General features: G+C 42.4%; 3 protein-coding genes across 3 annotated transcripts in view; 2 read left to right on the top strand and 1 right to left on the bottom strand.

Annotated features, from left to right (window-relative positions):
* The first annotated feature begins 170 nt into the window (after positions 1-170).
* Positions 171-1940, top strand: ndufb1 (NADH:ubiquinone oxidoreductase subunit B1). The gene is made up of 3 exons (XM_076756567.1): positions 171-239; positions 1358-1502; positions 1730-1940. Exons 2-3 carry the CDS (start codon positions 1363-1365, stop codon positions 1764-1766), a joined length of 177 nt encoding a protein of 58 aa, XP_076612682.1. The 5' UTR covers positions 171-239; positions 1358-1362; the 3' UTR covers positions 1767-1940.
* Positions 1941-1988: 48 nt separating this feature from the next.
* On the bottom strand, positions 1989-7913 carry riox1 (ribosomal oxygenase 1). Its single transcript, XM_076756566.1, has 15 exons — positions 7783-7913; positions 7417-7569; positions 7143-7300; positions 6841-6940; positions 6312-6425; positions 5318-5424; positions 5126-5233; positions 4967-5001; positions 4586-4764; positions 3300-3404; positions 3067-3208; positions 2822-2942; positions 2586-2685; positions 2416-2502; positions 1989-2243 (listed from the first exon to the last, which is right to left on the bottom strand). The coding sequence occupies exons 1-15, from the start codon at positions 7867-7869 to the stop codon at positions 2184-2186; spliced, it is 1656 nt and encodes a 551-aa protein (XP_076612681.1). The 5' UTR covers positions 7870-7913; the 3' UTR covers positions 1989-2183.
* A 1171-nt stretch (positions 7914-9084) lies between these two features.
* extl3 (exostosin-like glycosyltransferase 3) overlaps positions 9085-18443 on the top strand; it is a 31943-nt gene continuing 22584 nt past the window's right edge. The window contains exon 1 of the mRNA XM_076756561.1: positions 9085-9288. The gene's annotated coding sequence lies outside the window, so the exon portion shown is untranslated. The remainder of the gene's footprint in view (positions 9289-18443) is intronic.

The following is an 18443-nucleotide window of genomic DNA, read 5'->3' as shown; positions in this document are numbered from 1 at the left end:
ATTAATTTCGTGACAAGACACCGAATGCTCATTTCATTCCACTATATTTGAATAAATGTGCTTTGAATTTATTTTAGTAGGTTAGAAATGATATAATAACACTTCTCAAGGGCCAACGATCGTAATAATACTGTTTTTATTCTTCAAATAACACTGTCGTGTTTTCACAGTTGGTAGAGTCCTATGTCCTCTGCCTTGTGAATGAAGAGCTGAAGGCCACGACTGGCTGTAAACATAAGGTAAAATCTTAGATATTCCAACGTCATGGCATTTTATCGTTTATGCCATCGTACTCTAACACATTGATTGTGCTAAATTCAACTAACTAATAACTAACAGAGAACCATTTTCAACGAAAAACAGACCTATTACTGATGCTAGCTAGCTAACTGATTAGTTAGCCAGTAGCTGCTGGCATTGCTGCAATTATTTTATGATAGCTGGAGTTAAAAGTGTGTAAGGTAGCTGTATTTTGTAGCATTTTAGGTCCATATTGTGTGTAGCTATAATGTTATACACAGGCTAGTTGTGTACATAGCTACCGCAAAAAAATGGTCTCAAGCAGTCGTCCTTGCACTCGCTGGCGTTTTAGAAAAGTAAACTTTGGATTGATTATTGAGGTTTAGTAATTACCTTCACTTAACAACAACTAGCTCAGAGCTCTGTCTTACAAACGTTAACAACAATAAGATGTCGAAAGAATACCTTACCCTCCATGTTTTTTGTCAGCATAGTCCAAATGGTGCAATCTGCAAATAATAAGCTTGTGTAAAGACAAAATGCAGGCATGTAAAGGCATCCGCCATGATTTGTCATAATACAGTTTTAGTTGTGCAAACTTTTCAATTCTCAATCAGCAATGCGTCCAATGAGCCATTTGTGCATCAGCTTTAGTGTCACACAAGTTTCGTGGAGGTCTTATATAGTAAAATGGACTGTCCTAAAATAATTGGTTGCCCTGTGTCCTGTGTAGGTCCGCAGACGTGATGGGGAAAATGTCATTTTGTTATGGAGTTCCATGTTAATCGTTTCCTGCAGATCCAGTATGATACCGTCTAGTGGCTCCATTGATTTCAGTGTCTCTGGAGTCTCTCTCAAGTCTTTATAAAATGCACTGATTTTCGTTTGGTGGCTGACAGAGCAACCTGCAAAATATGACTAAGGCTTTTGAGAAAATGCAGGAGTGAAATGTTATCCTGGCCTCATGTGGGCTCTTCTCTGCATCCAGTACTCCCTGTTATGCAAATGTTGCTCTGGTTTGTTTCAGTGGGCTGTGATTTCCAGATCTGCAGTGCAGTGAAGCTGTCAATCATTGCCACAGATTTTGTGATACACTGTCTTGTGCTCATTTCTGTAGGAACTATGGTGAACTTTTTAGCACTTGCCCGTGACCACTGGACAAACATCTTTTTGCCCCTGGGCTTTGCGATCGGATGGTACCTTGACAAACAGCAGGACAAGAAGCTGACAGCTTTCAGGAACAAAAGTGTTTTGTACGGAAGGTAAATTAAAAAAGCTGATTACAGCATCTAGTTTTGTGCATTTTACTTTGTTCATTTGCTGTCCATAAGCAGAGGTCAGTGTACTTAAAACATAAAATGTGAGTACAATTTGCGATTGTGTTTGACTGTGAGATAGTAGGCATTTCAAAAACTTGCCTCACATAAAGGTCATCTAATGCTAATGTTGCTCAAAGCTTCTGAAGCTTTCTAATTTCTGTTCTCTTTAGGGAGCTGAAGCCTGGTGAGCAGGTGACATGGAAGTAGACGGCCCCTACCTGCAATGTGTCCTGTCATCTCTGGTGTGGATAACTGTCGGGTGGCCCTCAAATCAGAATATTTAAGACTCTTGAATCTGTGTTTTTGAGTTGGATCACACAGTAATCTGTAATATTTTGAGTTGTATCAACCAATAATAAAAATGTCCTTTCATCAAAATCATTTGGTGCTTGTTGGTGATTTTGGTTGCATAACACACATCATTTCATTAAAAAAAACTGAAAAGACTGGTTTATTTGGTCCTGAACACAGACCATTCATGAGCAGGCTGTCCAGCATGACTATTCCAGTGAAACTAGTGAAGACTACACAGGACGAGACATGTTTTGCATTGAAGATCTTATTTTGTACAAAGGTAATTTGAATCCATTCAAGCAGTCAGCATGACTGAAGAGTTTGTGGCCACTACAGAGGTTCTGCAGTGTGGATAATCCCCCTCTCGAAAAGCAGCTCAGCCAAAGCGATCTAGAGGGGAAAAAAGACACATGAAAAAGTCAAACCACTAATTTCACAATGACACAGGCTCAAATATTTATCATTTGGAATAAATAACTGTCAGATGGGATGTGTTGTACTAAGTCCACGGACATTAGAGAAGGGTGAGGACACGCCTATGACCAAAAGACAGCATGCATACCCTGTCCTCTGCAGAGTCACACGGCAAACTGCCCACTGTCACAAATTTGGGATATGAATGGATCAGAAACTCCACGGCGTCTGTGTGCTGAAAGAAAAACAATATGTGGTGACACCATCGCTCAGACACGATGCAGAAGACATTCGATTTCCACAGATCTTTAAGTCTACCTCTGCTTTTATTTCAAAACTCTTGAGCTCCTCTTTGTGGTAAACTCTGGAGTTGTCTGTTGTGTAGAAAAGATGAACAGCTTCTCCATCACTGCATAACCTGAGAAGACAGAAAGTTTAGTTACATCACATGATAAACTTACGTCTTTTATGTTGCCATTTTTTCACATTTCTGTGTTAATGGATCATTAAAGCGGGTGTTTCCTGCAGTGAAATGCGATAGAAAGTTTCATTACCTCGCACATCCAGCACGCAGAACTCTGACTCGGGTCTGGGTCGTGAATTGTGCGCCTACGTCCGTAACTTGGCCGCGCTCCCACCGAACGGGCGCTCCGTTCACACTGCTCCCCAATTCATCTGAATTGGCATGAAACAGAATCAGAAGCATTATGTATAACCACGCCTTCATGCAGTAGTACAATTTTCATCTGACTTAATTGAAATAAGTTAATTCCTCAAAACAGATGTATCCATCTTATACCTGGAGTGAGCATGGGAGGAAGGCAGTCATGGAGGAAGTCTCTGGCTTTCTGATCCACGGCAGCATCAACCGCAGCGTAATTTGTTAGCTTCTTCATGAGACTCTCAATTCGTGAGAAGAATTTTGTCCTGCGTGGGTCATCCTAAACACATGAGGGGGTCGCGGGTCACTGGTGAAAAGTCAAGGATGGTGACAGGAAGTGACAAGTAAACGCAGAAGAACAGATTAATTACCTTGTCAGAGTTCTGTACCCCCATGTATGTCAGGTAGTCAAGAGGTAAGCCCTGTCTGAACTCCACATCCTCCTCCATTGCTATTTCCAAGGCTGCTGGAACCACCTGGAAAGGGGAGATAAAAAAAAAAGTGGAACAACCTTTGGTGAATGTAAAAAATAGAGCATAAAAACCTGGTTAACTGTTTTATAGAGAGTCTGTTTAAACTTCCTCTTCGCAGGTCTTGGGGTTGAGAGTGGAATTTTTTATCTATTCCACCAGTTTTATCCAAAGTATCACTGGAATAATGCACCCCAGAAATGATTAGAACTATCTTCCTCCAATTTTCTTTAAGTTTGTACACATGTAATGCAATGTGTTGCATCACAGCTCGACGACTCTCCTACACATTAAAACAGACTTATCGTCACTGTAAACTGGTGATAATTCACACGCTTCTTGTGTTTCGGGCTTTGTCCTCTCCGTTGGTGCAGTGTGCTCATTGCTGTGGCATTTCTGCAATCAAACAGTCGGGTGGTACTGGAACATTTTTTTTCTTTGGATTATCTCTGGATTAAAATTTGGGTGTCTTTTCTGCGTGTTACACCACGTGGGCCATCAATCCTCAGACTAACTTTTCTTCTGCTTATTCCAAAACAAGCATCTGTTGCTGCAGCTGCAAACAGAAAAAAGCATCACTGCCTGCGGAAATGTACTTTCATAATGTGGCTGTAGATTAATAATGTTCGCTGCTGCCCTATGTAAATCAAAAACAGAATCAAAAATGGAAAATGTTCTTTGACCTCACGCTGCCCTTTGTTAAGCACTTAGGTTTCTGCCCAAAGCCGCTGCCTTTATCTGTAGTTAAAAAAAAGTTTATTATTTTTAAACTGAACTTTAAATGATAATCCACGGGGCTCTTCTATTTAGGATTTGGTCTTTGCCTGAGTGCACTCATTGCTTTGGTGTTTTTGGATTGCACCAGCCGCAGATTTACCAAACGAAACTTAGTTCCTCTTCTTCTGTGTTCATTAAAACCTGCTGTCGCTGCAGCAGCAAACCAAAAAATGCTGAATTTCCTGTGCACCCGAGTGCTTTTTCCAGGAAGAACTGAATGTGTTTCGATCAGCAAATGGAAAAGCTTTCATAGAGTGGCTGCAGGTTCAATCAGGTATCATATAAGGGAATGCTATTGGTTATTACACACCTGTAATGCTGTCAATAAATGCTTGATGTAGGAAATAACTTGCAGCTGCTAATGTCCCCGTGCCCCGATGTGGCCTTTTGTTAACTATGTAGGCGTGTACCCTGTGCAGCAGATCCCCCCAGCTGTTCTTCTGGTAAGAGGAGATGGTGATGTGGAGGGAGTGAGCATCTGGGAGGCAGTCGCCCTGGTGGATGAATCCTCGGGGGAAGTAGAGGAGATCCCCGGCTTCTAGCACCACCTCCAGGATCGGCTTCCCAATGTCTGCCTGATTAAAGTTTGCTGGAGAGGAAACGCAAAGCCGTCACGTCTGAGCAATGACAGCTGTGTGCCGCACGGTTTATCAGCTCCAGACAGATCATACGTAGACAGATGGGACAATGAAACGAGGCGCCTTTCTCTATGGAGATGTGTGTAAAGCTAGAGATAAATGACTTTCACTGCGAGAAAAAAAGACTGGAAAATAAATTTCTCTTTAACTTACGACTCGACAGCACAGGCAAGACCTCATCTTCTGTCCTAAGAAAAAGTCAGAAAAACAGCTTCACCGTGTGTTCCTCGTTAAAGTTTACATCAAACAGCACAACAACAGAGCAGAAACAAGTTGGTGTGAATGTTTCAAAGGTTCCTCACTGTCTCTCACCTCGGGTTGTACACTCTCCAATGTTTCTTCCCCTCCAGCTGGACCACAAACGCCTCGATGTCGTCGTAATGTGGAGCGAAGCCTTGCGTTCCAGGTGGTGTCAGATATCTGGTTAAAGGAAAACAGACATCTAATAGCAGTTGAAAGTATCCAAAAAAGGTTTTCAGGACGATACCTGTGCAGGATAATTACATGTTGGCTCCTGCCATGCTGCCGAACTGCTCTTGGAGGATGGACAGCACGTTCCACACCGTGGAGGAGAACGCCTGCGGATTCAGCATGCGGAGGGAGCAGCCACTCTGGGAAACAGAGACACGATAATGATGATGATAATTAGTTTTGTTGTTTTGTGATCAGATTTTTTCTTTTATAGACATTTGTTTATAACATGCAACAATGAAAAAACAAACAAAAAACAAAAACAGCCGCACTTTGGGACGAGCACCCGCCTTTCGATCAGTGTCCAGGTCAGCATGGACAGATCATTTTGAATAAATATAACGGCTGAGAGACGCATACTGAGGTTTGAGGCAAACATCTCCCAGAATCAGGCCACGGGATAACATTCCCAAAACATATGAAAAGAAGCACAGACAGCCTTTACAGGACACACAGAGCAAATAGGGTCAGCAATTGATTTCATTAAACAAAGCGTCCTTGGCGTCATGTACACTGATGTATAAAATTATAGTGAATTTGCTGGTGATGAGGATTTCTGGAGGCTAGCAGCGTGCTGGACCAGACCTTGTTCCAATCAAAAGCTGGGTCCAGGTCCAGGATATCAGCCCTCATACAGCATCCACTGCCAGCAGTCTTTAGAAGAGTGCTGTGAGGACTTATGATGATGATGATTACTGATCTACAAGCAGTGCAGATGGTGCACTGACACGGCTAGTGCACTTAACACAAAATGACTTCCAGCTTGCAGCACAGAAGAGATTAAAATTAATATATTACTTAATGCATAAACATACATTTGTTTTTTAATGAAGTTGGTCTCGGAAAATTTGAAAGTTAGACGAAACTTTAATGACCCCCACTGAGGAAGCTGGTGCGGCTAACTCGCTGCAAAGGGCCCAATTATAAGGAATGTAACCCAACCATAAAAAGATGCAGAATCACGGTGATGTTGCTGTAGAAATAATCACAAACTATACAAATCTGCCGCCTGCATCAGTGGTCTTACCTCATAGAAGTCCCACACAGTGAATGGCAGGGCTCTCCCTGGAGGATTGTGAGTCTCCCTCGTCCCATTAGTGTAGCTGGTGACATCCAGGTTCACTCCATACTGAACATCCTCCTGAAATTAAACAATGTGATTCAGTCATATGGGAAAGATCAGCACTCATTTTCACATAAAAACAGGACAATCTACTTCCTATTTGGTTTCTTTCGCTACATAAATCTAAAAAATGAGAGCAAGCTTCATAGAAATTCCCCTGATGATTATCAGATTATGCAATTACAGGTTCAAGAAGAGGCAATGTCTGTAATTAATGTTAACCACTCAGCAAAATCAGGCTTTGTCGGGCTCTTCCAGTGATGGAGAACAACCTTTGAAGTGGCAGCAAAGCCTGCCGATGCGAGTCAAAATAACAGTGTGTGAAATGTGAATGTGAAAGATCTGTGTTGATAACAACATACAAATTGCTAAACAGGCGGGAAATTCTGCATGAATTAAGGATGAGCGTCTGTGAAATGCTTCAGATCGTTACCTCTCTTAATATGCGATCAAACTCCTCCGTGGAGAAAAGTCCTTTGTAGTAATGTGGATTTTTACGTTGAACAAGGATGGGCTTCTTCTCCCATGTCTCCCTGAGGAAAGAGGACAAACATCAGCCAGCGAACGCTCCAGGAAAAAGATGGCACCTTTGTGCAGAGTGCATTCTTAGTCGTTTCGTATCGTATGACCCCATTGTTTGCTGCCTGCTGATATGAACTTCTTCCTTTAGAGTATTTACATCAATCATCGATCCACATTCACAGGCAGACATACAGCCAGCACGCTCATCTGTACCTGAAGAAGGACTTGGCAGGAATGGGGTTGATGAGCCACTGGAACAGCTTGCTCGCTCTCTCCCTGCTGTTGCTGACTTTTGCCAGATTGGCCAGAAAAGCATCCAGAGCCTCACCGTCTCCATCGCCGTCTCCATTTACACTCTCCTCCTCATGCATCTGAAGCATACAGACTCCATGAACCACAACTGAATAGCATGATTGTTTTAAGTTCAAAAATAATACTACAGATATTCACAGACGTGGTCACGAACATACAGCAGGTACACACTTACCTGTGCTGTTCCCTTTGGCCCCTCCTCTCTCTGCGCAGACCTTAGGGGGCGGGGCTTCCTCCGCACTTTCTTCCTTTCAGGCTTTAACTGAGCTTTACCTGTGTTGACCTTACTGCCTCCATTCTCCCTTTTCTTTCTCTTCTTCTCTGCCACCTACAACACCACACAAGTTAGCATTAAGCTAAACACAGTCAAGCTACACAGTCAGTCAGAGAGAGGGAGACAACGTATGTAGCATGGTTTGATCAGTAACTCGCTATCAGGAGGACTGTGCTGGTTTGAGCACCGGTCCTCGCGCAGCTGCGACGGACATGTCTACCACAGACACTAAACCAGCATCTACCGGATTACTTCAATGAAATATACCTGCGGGGAAACCCTCGAAGCAGGAGCGACCACCTCTTTTGAAAACGTTTGATACAAAGCAAAAGCTGACATGTGTTTTCTCTCCATTTTTCTGCTTTACGTCATCACCCTGCGACTGCTGAAGGAATCTCTTCTTCGAGGGCTACTGAGGTACATTAACTCTCTGATGGGCTCACTACTGCCACCCAGAGACTTTACACTTTATACTTGAAGTTACAGCCTTGAAAAGCTGTAAGAAGCTTATGGGACCATCTGAAAACATGTTTTTCTTAACAAATGCACTTCTTTTTTTTTTTTCTTTTTTTCTTTTTTTTTTAATAGTTCAAAAAATACACATATAAGCAAGCAAATGAAATAAGATGAATGACAGGGTGTAAAAAAGAAGAAAACATTAAGCAAACAAGTAAAAAAATATGTAATTCTTCAGCAAATACAATAGGGTAGTTTCCCTTTATTTAGCAAAAATGTAAGTTTTTCAAGAGCAAAACAGTTGTAATGGTCCATCGAGACAGAGTTTCCATCACTAAGGCTATGCTGTGTTTCCTTAATATCAGTAAGCAGAAGATTGTAATTTTCTCATTTGTTTCTGTACACGTTTAAATTTGAAAATGAGAAATTACGAACAGATACCGTATTTCACTTGGTCAGTTAATTCACATTTATATGCTCAGTCTGACTTACAAAGTTGGCTACCTTCTTAAATAAAAGGTCAATTCGATATCATGCTGTGTGACTTATGTGCTGTTTAAGTGTATTTCATAGTCTGCTGCACATTGAAACAAGCTCTTCTCGTGTTATTTCCCACATCCCATAATGGTAAAATCAATTTGCTTGTCATGCATTTCATCAAATCATCTCTGCTGAATTATTGGTTGTGTATGTTTGTTCATTACTCTTTTACGGCATCTGTGTTTATGGTCTTTGTTGCACTGTTTTGCTTCTTGTTTTTCAGTACTGTCTTTTGAAAGTCTTTTGAAAGACAGTACTGAGCATATAACAAAATCAAGCAAAAAGAAACAACTATCAGGAAGAGGTGCTGCAGTCCTTGCCATCTGTAATATCCATCTTCAAATCAGAAAAAAATAAATATAATACAAAAAACATTAACACATATTGTTTTAACAAAAACATATTTTATCATATGTTAAAATAATATACATTCATGAAAATCTTGTCCTTCTTCTATGTATCATTCCACAGTACCCATTTTGACCACTAGGTGGAGGCTTTTCCCAATTTTTCAAGTGTTTGAGTGACACATTAAGCAACACCGTTTCCCACAATGCTTTGCGGCGTGCTGTCGGTGCTGTTTGTCCAGCCGTCCCTCCAACAATGCAGCTTTTAATGGTGCTGTGAGAGGTGCGAACTGAAAACGCAGCAGCGCCGCAGGCTCGTCCGGACACCGAAGAGTCGCTCAAATTCAGCACAGCGAGATTTTTGCGGTTTGACAAACGTGGCGGGCGGCTGTGACTCAGTTTTTAGGACATCCTGCACTCTTCTGCTGGGGTGAGTAGCTAATGAAGCTAACATTGGTGTGCAAGTGTAGTGGAGAGCAAATGCATTTTGTTGTGACCATTGCTGGCTAGCAGGCAAGCTAATTGGCCAGATGAGACATATGGCCCCTTGTGTGTTTCCCCTGCAATCCCCCTGTCCGTCTTTAAAACCGAAGCCCTCTCGATCTCATTGTCTCAGATGTGGATTTTCTAATTGGTGAAAATGTAAACGGTTGGTGGGTTTCATAAAGACTTTGAGGCAGTTGAGTCGCTCTCCGTAGTCGCTGCAAGTCGTGAGTCTGTTTTGCTTTGATCTCGGCTGGGGCACACGTCAACCAAGCCGGTGTAGTCGGTGCTTTGCCGTGATGTAACTTGTCTGTACATACGACTGCCAGGGCTGGTCTGAAAAATGCTGGGTAGCGAAACATATTTTCAGTATTTGGGCCCCCCTTTTGATTATCAAAACCCACAACCGCATAACGTGCCGCTCTTTTAGTATGAGTAAAATGTCACGCCAAACTTCATTAAAAAAAACTGGCAATTTATTGTCGACCTTCACTGCTAAGCGTTCACACTGGTATGCTAATTTATACTGATTATGAAAGCCATAATGAACTTCCTTTTAAGTCAAAATGTTTAAATACAACGACGATCGTTTCTGCTACGTACTAGTTTTCATTGGGTGCATTTATGCACGAAAACTGTTATAGCTGCTATTAGTATTGTGTGTCTAATCATAAAACCATAAGATGCAAATAGAAGTTCTGTTTGATGTTTACAGGTAAGGGTCTTGTGTCTAAAAAGTGGATAATAAGTTTGAGTCTGTGAGTCATGTTTTTAACTTTGCCCTTGAGCAAGGTGGCATTAACTGTAATAATTATAATTTATTGGGTATTCAGAGGAGATCGGCAGGTACTGCTGCTATAATGTGTTGCCCTATCATAAGGTATTGGTTTCCTATAATGTAGTTTATAATGTCAGAAGAATAAGTTGCTTTCAAAGGTTTTATGTCCTTTTTTTAACAAAACTCACCATTGATCAGTTTCCATCCAATCAATATAAATGAAGGTAGACTACATATTAGAATCACCTCTCACTATAACACAGCACAGTTCAACAGAACCACAAACTACAGCCTCCTGAATGACCAGAAAGTTGAATCAATACCTCTCTCAAACACTTAAGCAAAATGTGACCATTACAACCTACATGATGTTAGGAGTTAGCACAGCATTACTTTAAGTCGTGCCTAATAAACTGGAAAGGGAGTGAAGAAGCAGATGTTGGCGAATTTGCAATTTGTGGCAATCAATTAATGACTGATGGGTCAGAGGAGCTTATCACAACCTGCTGTAATAGGTTGAATCAGGAGAGCCAGCCACTTGTAGTTTGGCACTCCAGTAACTGCTATTAGGGCTTAGCCTGTTTATGGGAACACTGAGGTTATTGCTTTTATAACATGCTTCAGTATCCGTCTTCACTCAGATTTCTAAGCCCAGAGTTGAGCACTTAAGAGCGGCCTCACCAGAGTTGTTGGCCCAAAGCTTTGTGGTCAGTTCATTTGTGGCCGTGAAGGATTGCGTGGATCATCAGAGCATGCATTTTCTACGTGACAGGAGGATGCTTTTGTCAAATCACTTAATACATCACAGATAATGAGTTGAGCATACGAGTCAAACTTCATTGTTTGATCATGTTATGCCTCTGGAGGTCTGAAACGTGGTGGGAAAAGAAAGTTGCTGAGCACGAACAAATGCAGTGTCCTGAATCTGATGACGGAGAGAGAACTGAAAAGGGATTGCAGGGATACGGCTGCGTGAAACACAAAATATTCACCTAATGTATAGAGGCAGCGAAGGTTATGCAGTTCACACCGCTGTCTGGATTGAATGTTCCTTCCACACTTTCTCACTTGTTAGTTATATAAGCAGTTATATTTGTCATGTATTATTAGATTAATGAGCGTCTGTGTGAGATGTGGAGGACCGGGCAGCGGTAACCCCAGACAGAGGTGTAGATTGCCGTTCTTGTAGGTCACTCACCCAGCCGGGCGTTCAGTCTGTCAGCGCTTCACAGCAGATGCTCGTGTTGGTTTCAGATTTGGACGCATTCTTCCCTCTCTGCTATTTATTTTCTGCGCTGACACATAAACAACAACAGTATGTTATTCCACTGCTTGTAAACGGTGTACTAAACAAAAGAAGGCTGTTATTTTGTAGTTGTGATTGAACAAATGTCGTTAAAGGTCCGTAGAAAACTAAGACGGCGGTATGGATTTTATCTCTGACGATCGAGTTGATATAAAAAGAAAAAAAATCAACTGGGAGCCAGTTGTGTGATTTGAACCCTCGTTATGGTTAGATTGGACCACAGCATGCATTAATATGGACTGTATGGGGCACCGTGTGTCCCGCTGTGGACAAGAATATTGATCTTTTTCTCATAGAAGTGTGATTGCTTCGCCGTCTTTGAATGATTTTTTTTCCTCCTGTGGTCACATTGTAATGAACAAATGCCACAATGCAGAATAATGGCGAAATCAGCATTTCATTATGTGACAAGGTGCTTGTAGATGTGCTGCCCTCGTTAAACACTTGGACACCAGCCTGATGCTACAGTGTTTCTCAATTTTCATTCGTGTAGAGGCCATTCTATTAGCATAATTAGCAGTGTTTGATCGCTGTAGAATACTTTGGCCTGTACAGAGGCTGATAATTGGGAATTTAGAAAAAATAAATCCCACTGAGTGACTGGATAGCATTTGCAGCTTTTTGAAAGGCACTTCCTTTCAAATTAAACCTCAAATTTGGGTGCTGTTGATGAAATACAAGCACCAGTTTCATATTCATGTTAGCAGATTTATTTTCACAGTGACAAAGGATCAAATGACAGTTTGAAAGGACTCATTCTTACTGATGGATCATCTGCAGCTTCCTTCAGCTTTGCAGAGCTTTATTGTGAGTTTCAGCTCGCGAACGTAATGGTTTTGGTTCATTCTCGCCGCTCTCATGGGGTCGTTTTCAGCCACTTCATGGAGCTTTTACGCTTCCCTGCTCAGTGCCGTGCAGCAGGCAGACACAGTTAGTGACTAGCTGTTAAACAAAGTGGAACATTCAGCAGCTAAAGAGCCAGATATATTCCTCAGGAGTTGGTATAGACCAAAAATGGAGCTAAAAGAGAGTGAATATTGGACTGAATTCGATAAGTCGACAAAAACATGAGTCCAAATGAATTATAATGTTGCTCCATAACTGCTGGATGTTTCTGAATTTAAAAGACACTGATATGTCAATTTTGTGTTCTCTGCTTGTTTCCGCTTCCCCCAAGTGGCCAGAAAGTGTGTTAGGGTGGGTTGAAATGAAGAGCAGCCATTATTAATGTCACCAGTTACACCCGTACTCAGTTCTTTAGACACAGTATAATCAGACAGAAGGCCACAGAGCGTGCGCTTGGCCTATGACTCATCAAGAGAGCAGTCTTACTACAATAGACGTTTCTCATGGAGGACATTTTAATTCTTCACATCAGAAAAGGCACAGATGTAACTGATAACATTCTGATGCTGTGTGCACAGTGCCAATACCCCGGGACTGTGGCATCTTTTTACATCATGACGTGTCAGAATGTCTGCTGGGAAAAGGGCTTATGGTGCAACTAGCAAAAGCACACAAGCTAAATATGATGTAAAATCCTCTTCCATCTGTCGTCAATGGTAGACTGTGCCAGTGTGCCAAGTTAATATTGCGTCAGTTAGATACGATCAGTTGACCTGACTGTCACTGTTGCTTTTAAAAATAATGTAGTGCGAATGTGTTTTCACGATTCTTGTGCAAATATCTGCATTACTGCTGTTTTAAAAGTCAAAATTGTACCATTACGCAGGAGCTAACCACTTAATTTTTAAGAAAAAAATTAGGTGCAATACAAGAGGCTTTCCTTTGAGTCCGGCACTCTGTTATCTACTAACAGAGCATGACCAACACACGGCCGGTGAGACCTCACGTCTTCACCGCTGAAGTCAGATTCTCTGCGAGCTTCACGTGTGCCGGACAGAGAGGAGCGAGGAGCCGCATCTCCCCGTCAGCACCGATAAAGTGACAGGTGGTCGTGATGTAGCTTTCGTTTTGTGAGAGCCGTCCAGCAATCTGCGGTCAGAGCTGGTTTTTCTGCTCCGGCTACCTCGAGTTCTTCGAATCCCTCGCTCTCCACCCCGCTGATTGCCGTCATATTGTCTCAATCATTAGGCACACCAGCTGTGTGATGGCCTCGGACCGGCGCACATCAGACTTAATGCCCCCCCGTAGCATGATCGTAGGCTGGACATGGCAGCCAGGTGATTGGCAGCCAGATGACAGCATAGAGTTAGTACCGCTACTAAACTGAACAGTAGCATCACACAGTTTATTTTTGACTGAACTTCTTTTAGCACACTTCATTTTTTAACTCCGACTGCTAGCTAGCGAAGCTGGTTGTGGTGTGTGTGTGTGTGTGTGTGTGTAACTGATTAATGGTTAACCGTTGACATCAGGGACAGGTTGCTGCTCCTCAGGAAAACTCAAAGACCTTTATTTTGATCCTTTTGGCTGACATTTGATGTGGACAGGATGTGGTTTGATGGTGCAGCTCTCCCGGTATCAGGGATGGAGTACACTTCTCTCTTGCAGCCCTGATTCGTGTTTCTAGCCTGATAAAAATTCACAGGCCAGAGTGAGAGAATGTGGCTGCTGTGGTGTTGAACCTTGAGGCTTGGGCATTAATTGCCTTGTCCTTGTAATGAGCGTCTGGATGAATCACCGAATGGAGCCGCTGCCTCTTGACTTGCTTTCTGTCAAACTGTCCTGCTCTTGTCTGAGAGGGTGCAGAGGTTTAGCTCTACTTGAATGGCTGAGTGTTCCCGGTGTGGAGGAGCGAGCCCTTCTACTCTAATGAACATCTGCTTTAAGAGGCAGCAGGAGTTAGGCTACATTAACCTAGGACAGCTTGTTCTGTATGTTTGTTGAATAACAGCAGGATTTTCTTTCATTGCGCCGGGCCGGAGAGAAATAAATGGCATGAATAAAAGTCCAGACAAGAGCAGCTCGTGGCTGTGAGAGGAGAGAAATGCAGGGGAAAGAGACTAGTTTTATTTTTGGCAGAGCAAATCAACAGCAACCCTCCACGCCATGACTGCGAGTCAAGAAGTAGGATTTCTTAATTAATTCATTTTTCCGAGCAGCGGTTTCTCAGATCGGGACGCCTTTTACCGACCTGAGGTGGACTGTGGTGTACTTCGCCATCGAGCTCATGATAAGTGCCATATGTGACTGCAGCAGTTAAAAATAAACTCTTTGTTGCGAGGCAAAAGTGAGTATTTGATTGTCAGCCCTGTCATTCTTTTTTCTGTCACAATGAGGCCATTTTTTATCTCCCTGATTTCATTTTTTTACTCTAGAAAGTGATGAATTGGATCGGTCCCCCCACACAGTCGTGCCACTTGTTGTCACTGACGTAGGTTTCAAGCCCAGTGCATTTCTAAGGCTGAACGGGCATTAACAACATGACTTAAAGTAGTGTGAATGCCCTGCGTTGACACTTAGGTGCAATCTCTTTTGGGGTGGTACACTGCAATAATTCTCCCATGTCAGGGGCTAATCACCCTGGCTCATCTCCCACAATCCATCAGTGTCTGGAGGACGAGGCTTGCAGGGTTCTGGCAGCTGTTGTCGGGCTGAGTCAATCTGTTCTGGTCTACGCCAGCCTGCACAGGAGGGGGAGAGGAAGAGCTCTCAGGAGGACGCAGCGAGCGGGTCTGCTGCCACTGCTATGGCAAGATAACAAGAGGATTTATTTGTTAGGAGGGCAGGATTTCAGGGCCTGTGTGTTAATTTTGCTGTGTTACCCATTAACTGTTTTCCCTGTAAAATATTGCAGGGGAGGTTGAAGGAGGAAGGATTTTACAATCCCAATATTATAATTAAACTAATGATAGTGGATCTAAAACCGTTAGACGACAGACAGAAAATGAATCACCAACAATTCTGTTATTGTTTCAATTAGGGATATCAGCGGTTAACCATTAATTTTATAACCACCCGAGAACATTTTTGTCTGGTTACGCATGTCGATCCATAGATTAATTTGCACACACACATGGACACAAACAAATAGCGATAGCAGTGTGGGGTCAAAAAAGGGGACGCTAAACAAAGCTCGGTGTAACGAGGTAACAAATTAAAATATAAATTGTGTGCCGCTTCTCTTCAGTTTGTCATTAGCACTGGCACTCTGCTGTACCACATTAAGAACAATCACCCAGCTGCCATGTCCAAAGATCACGCCGCTGCGAGCTGGGAGGAGAAATTGTGACGCACGCCGGTTGGAGGCCATCACCCAGAAACTGTTAGTTGCAGTTTAATGGGTGTCGGGCTATCAAAAGCAGAATGCACCAAAACTCACGTCCCTAGTTTAAAGAAAACACAGAACATTCTGTGGTCGCAGCTTCTCCAATGTGAGGATTGGCTTCTATGCTTTATCTCTAGAACTTTTAAATCGTTGTGTTTGTAATTGTGGGTCAGACAAAACAACATTTGAAGACGTCGCCTTGCACTCTGGGAACTTTTTTTTTTTTTTTTTTTTTTACCATTTTCAGGCAAAATGATTAATTGGGAAAGTTATAAGACAATTCCAATAATTGCTGCTTGCAGCCATAAATGCACTGTATTGAAAGACTGGGCCCAGTATTAATTCAAGTACATGGACTTTTCTTATTCTTAGCTCATAGTGTCCATGCTAAGCTAGTCTGTTGACATGTGACTTACAGATCGAGTGTCCAGCATTTGAGGGCATTTATTGGCAGAAATGTAGGTCCCCTTCCACGCAGTCCACCACGTTGCACCGCCATGTTTCTACAGTAGCCCTGAATGGACAAATCAAACATGGATTTTAGAGAGCGACATTTGCATTTTTCACATTTTTAACAGCCACTGTAGGGGAGGGGGGGTGGGGCGAGGGGTGGTCAGTTTTATATTGTGCCAGTAATTTCTAGTTCTTAACTCAAAGCTTTTCAACAGCTGAACAGCTTCACATCAACAGAGGAAATTCCTGTGACTGTCATGGTATTCATGCGAGCAGCATCAAAGTGATATATGTTTAAATGGTCTTATTCCGGGAAGGAGGACAGCACTCTGTGGAGTCAAATCACTTTTGAGTGTTAGCCAGACATAGGCTATTTTTCTATGTGATTATCATGGCTTACAAACTAGTCCTGTTTATGGATTTGGCCAAATTGCTGATTCTGCCGGGCTGGCACATAGTGGTTGTTGATGCTTGGAGATGAAATTGGCAGAGGCCTCCCAATTAGATTCAGTCGGGGAAGCAAATGTTTGGAGTTAAACTTCCATTTGCAGAATGTTCAGATTCAGAGTGCACAGCTGTTTGCAACTTTTTTTTTTTTTGAGGGCAGATGGAAGAGAAAGGCACAATATCGTAATGCTACACTGAGAAAATGGTCAAAACTAAGTGAGGGAGTTGCTGCCTCCAAACCAGCAGGTGTACTTGATGACATACTGGGGTTTCTGTTCAGAATGAGCCCTTTTCTTAGTAGACTTTTTTGACTAATCAGCAGGAAACATACAGGTGTAACTAATAACATTCATGACGGCTCTGTTCCATTTCGGTGTGAGTAAGCCTTGTACATGAGCCATTACGCACAATACAGCGGCCCTGACGCGCTAATGTCTTTTACACCTGTGTGTGACAGGTGTGCAGTGGAAAGAAGCATGTGTCTAACGTGGCGTCATTTTATTCATGAGGAATTCGAGATCGTGGCTGTAGATAGCGTGTGACAACAGCTGTTGTCATCAAAGGTTTCGCTGTCTCTCTCATGTGCAGACAGTTGTTCACCACCACGTGGAGATCCCCCAGGATAAAGGCGGTTAAATTCATCCCCAGTGGCCCGGTGTGTTCACAGTTGGGGGCACATGATATGAAAGCATTTGTGAAGCTCTGCTTTAAAGCGCTTCATGTGCTGGTGTGTTCATCTTTGAGGGATCGTGTCAGTCAAGTTCTGCCTGGTTCTTTCTGTCACTGCTCTCCCTCCCTCCCTCTGTGTGTATTAGGGCTGTTAAAAAATGGCCAAAAATGACATTTTAATATTCCTTCTAAAATATGCACAAACCTTTGAACCATTTGAACATGTTTTCATGCATTATGTCCATGAGAGGGCAGAGGGTTTCCAATTGGTGTCCCAGAAGTTTTGGTCAAATTTCATCTGTGTTTATCGTCCCATGTTTTTGTATTTAAGTGACTAATGGGAACTACATTTAGATTTAGTGAGAAGGCTGCAGCCATGAAACAGGCTGCAGTGTAATCCTCCAGAGGAGTAAGGGAGCTCATCTTGTGTGATTCCTGTCCGTCATGCAGTGCATTCAGTGCATCCTGCATGGCGCTGCGTTTTTCCCCCCAAAATCAAATATCAATTTTCACAGTCAATTGGATGACGGCCCTAATGCGTGTAAAGTAGCACCACACGGCACCATTAGCTGCTTTATCTGATTCCTGTTTTCAGTCTCAAGATGTTATAATGTTTACAACAAATTAGAGAACAAAAATGTGTGTTGTTTTCAGATCTGAACAAACCTTACTGGTATCAGGCTACAAGCGCCAAACATCATCAAGAGCTTTCCTTTAAACTTCACTCTCCATCTTTAAACATCTGTTCTTTGTGCTCTCCGTAAATGATTCATTCTCCTCAGTGAGGTTTGGCAACGTGAAGATATCTCCAGTTTGACGACATAAATGAGAAAATTTTCCATATCATTTATACTGCATTAGCTATCCCTTTAAATATCTCTGCTTGTAATAGGGCACTGCATTAATTTTCTGATTTTTGCATCAATGTGGTGGCGTACCTTGACTTTTCAGACATTCGTAGCTGGTTATTTTACCCATCAACAGTTCTTCAATTGATTTTCCAGATAATTTACTGTGTCAGCATCGTAATATATAATTTCACCATGACAGAGGAAGTCATCCATCCATATGTCTACTCTGAATATTTGGGCCAATTCAAATACTCCCCAAAACCAGAAGTCCACAGTGAGGCTGCAGTAGTGGTGTTACACACTATAATTAATAACGTAATTAACTAAATATGTGTATGTGTGTATAAAAAGCAGTGAAGGGTGACAG

Source organism: Chaetodon auriga, chromosome 18, assembly GCF_051107435.1.
Source record: "Chaetodon auriga isolate fChaAug3 chromosome 18, fChaAug3.hap1, whole genome shotgun sequence".
Classification (NCBI taxonomy): Eukaryota; Metazoa; Chordata; class Actinopteri; order Chaetodontiformes; family Chaetodontidae; genus Chaetodon; species Chaetodon auriga.
This window is presented reverse-complemented; position numbering and strand designations above follow the sequence as displayed.

Coding starts and splice junctions, on each gene's coding strand:
- ndufb1 (XM_076756567.1), top strand. CDS start 1,363: ATGGTGAACTTTTTAGCACTTGCCCGTGACCACTGGACAAACATCTTT. Junction 1,503..1,729: donor AAAAGTGTTTTGTACGGAAG/GTAAATTAAAAA, acceptor TGTTCTCTTTAG/GGAGCTGAAGCCTGGTGAGC.
- riox1 (XM_076756566.1), bottom strand. CDS start 7,869: ATGGAGAGAAAACACATGTCAGCTTTTGCTTTGTATCAAACGTTTTCA. Junction 7,301..7,416: donor GGCCAAAGGGAACAGCACAG/GTAAGTGTGTAC, acceptor TGTATGCTTCAG/ATGCATGAGGAGGAGAGTGT. Junction 3,209..3,299: donor GGGTACAGAACTCTGACAAG/GTAATTAATCTG, acceptor TCATGTGTTTAG/GATGACCCACGCAGGACAAA.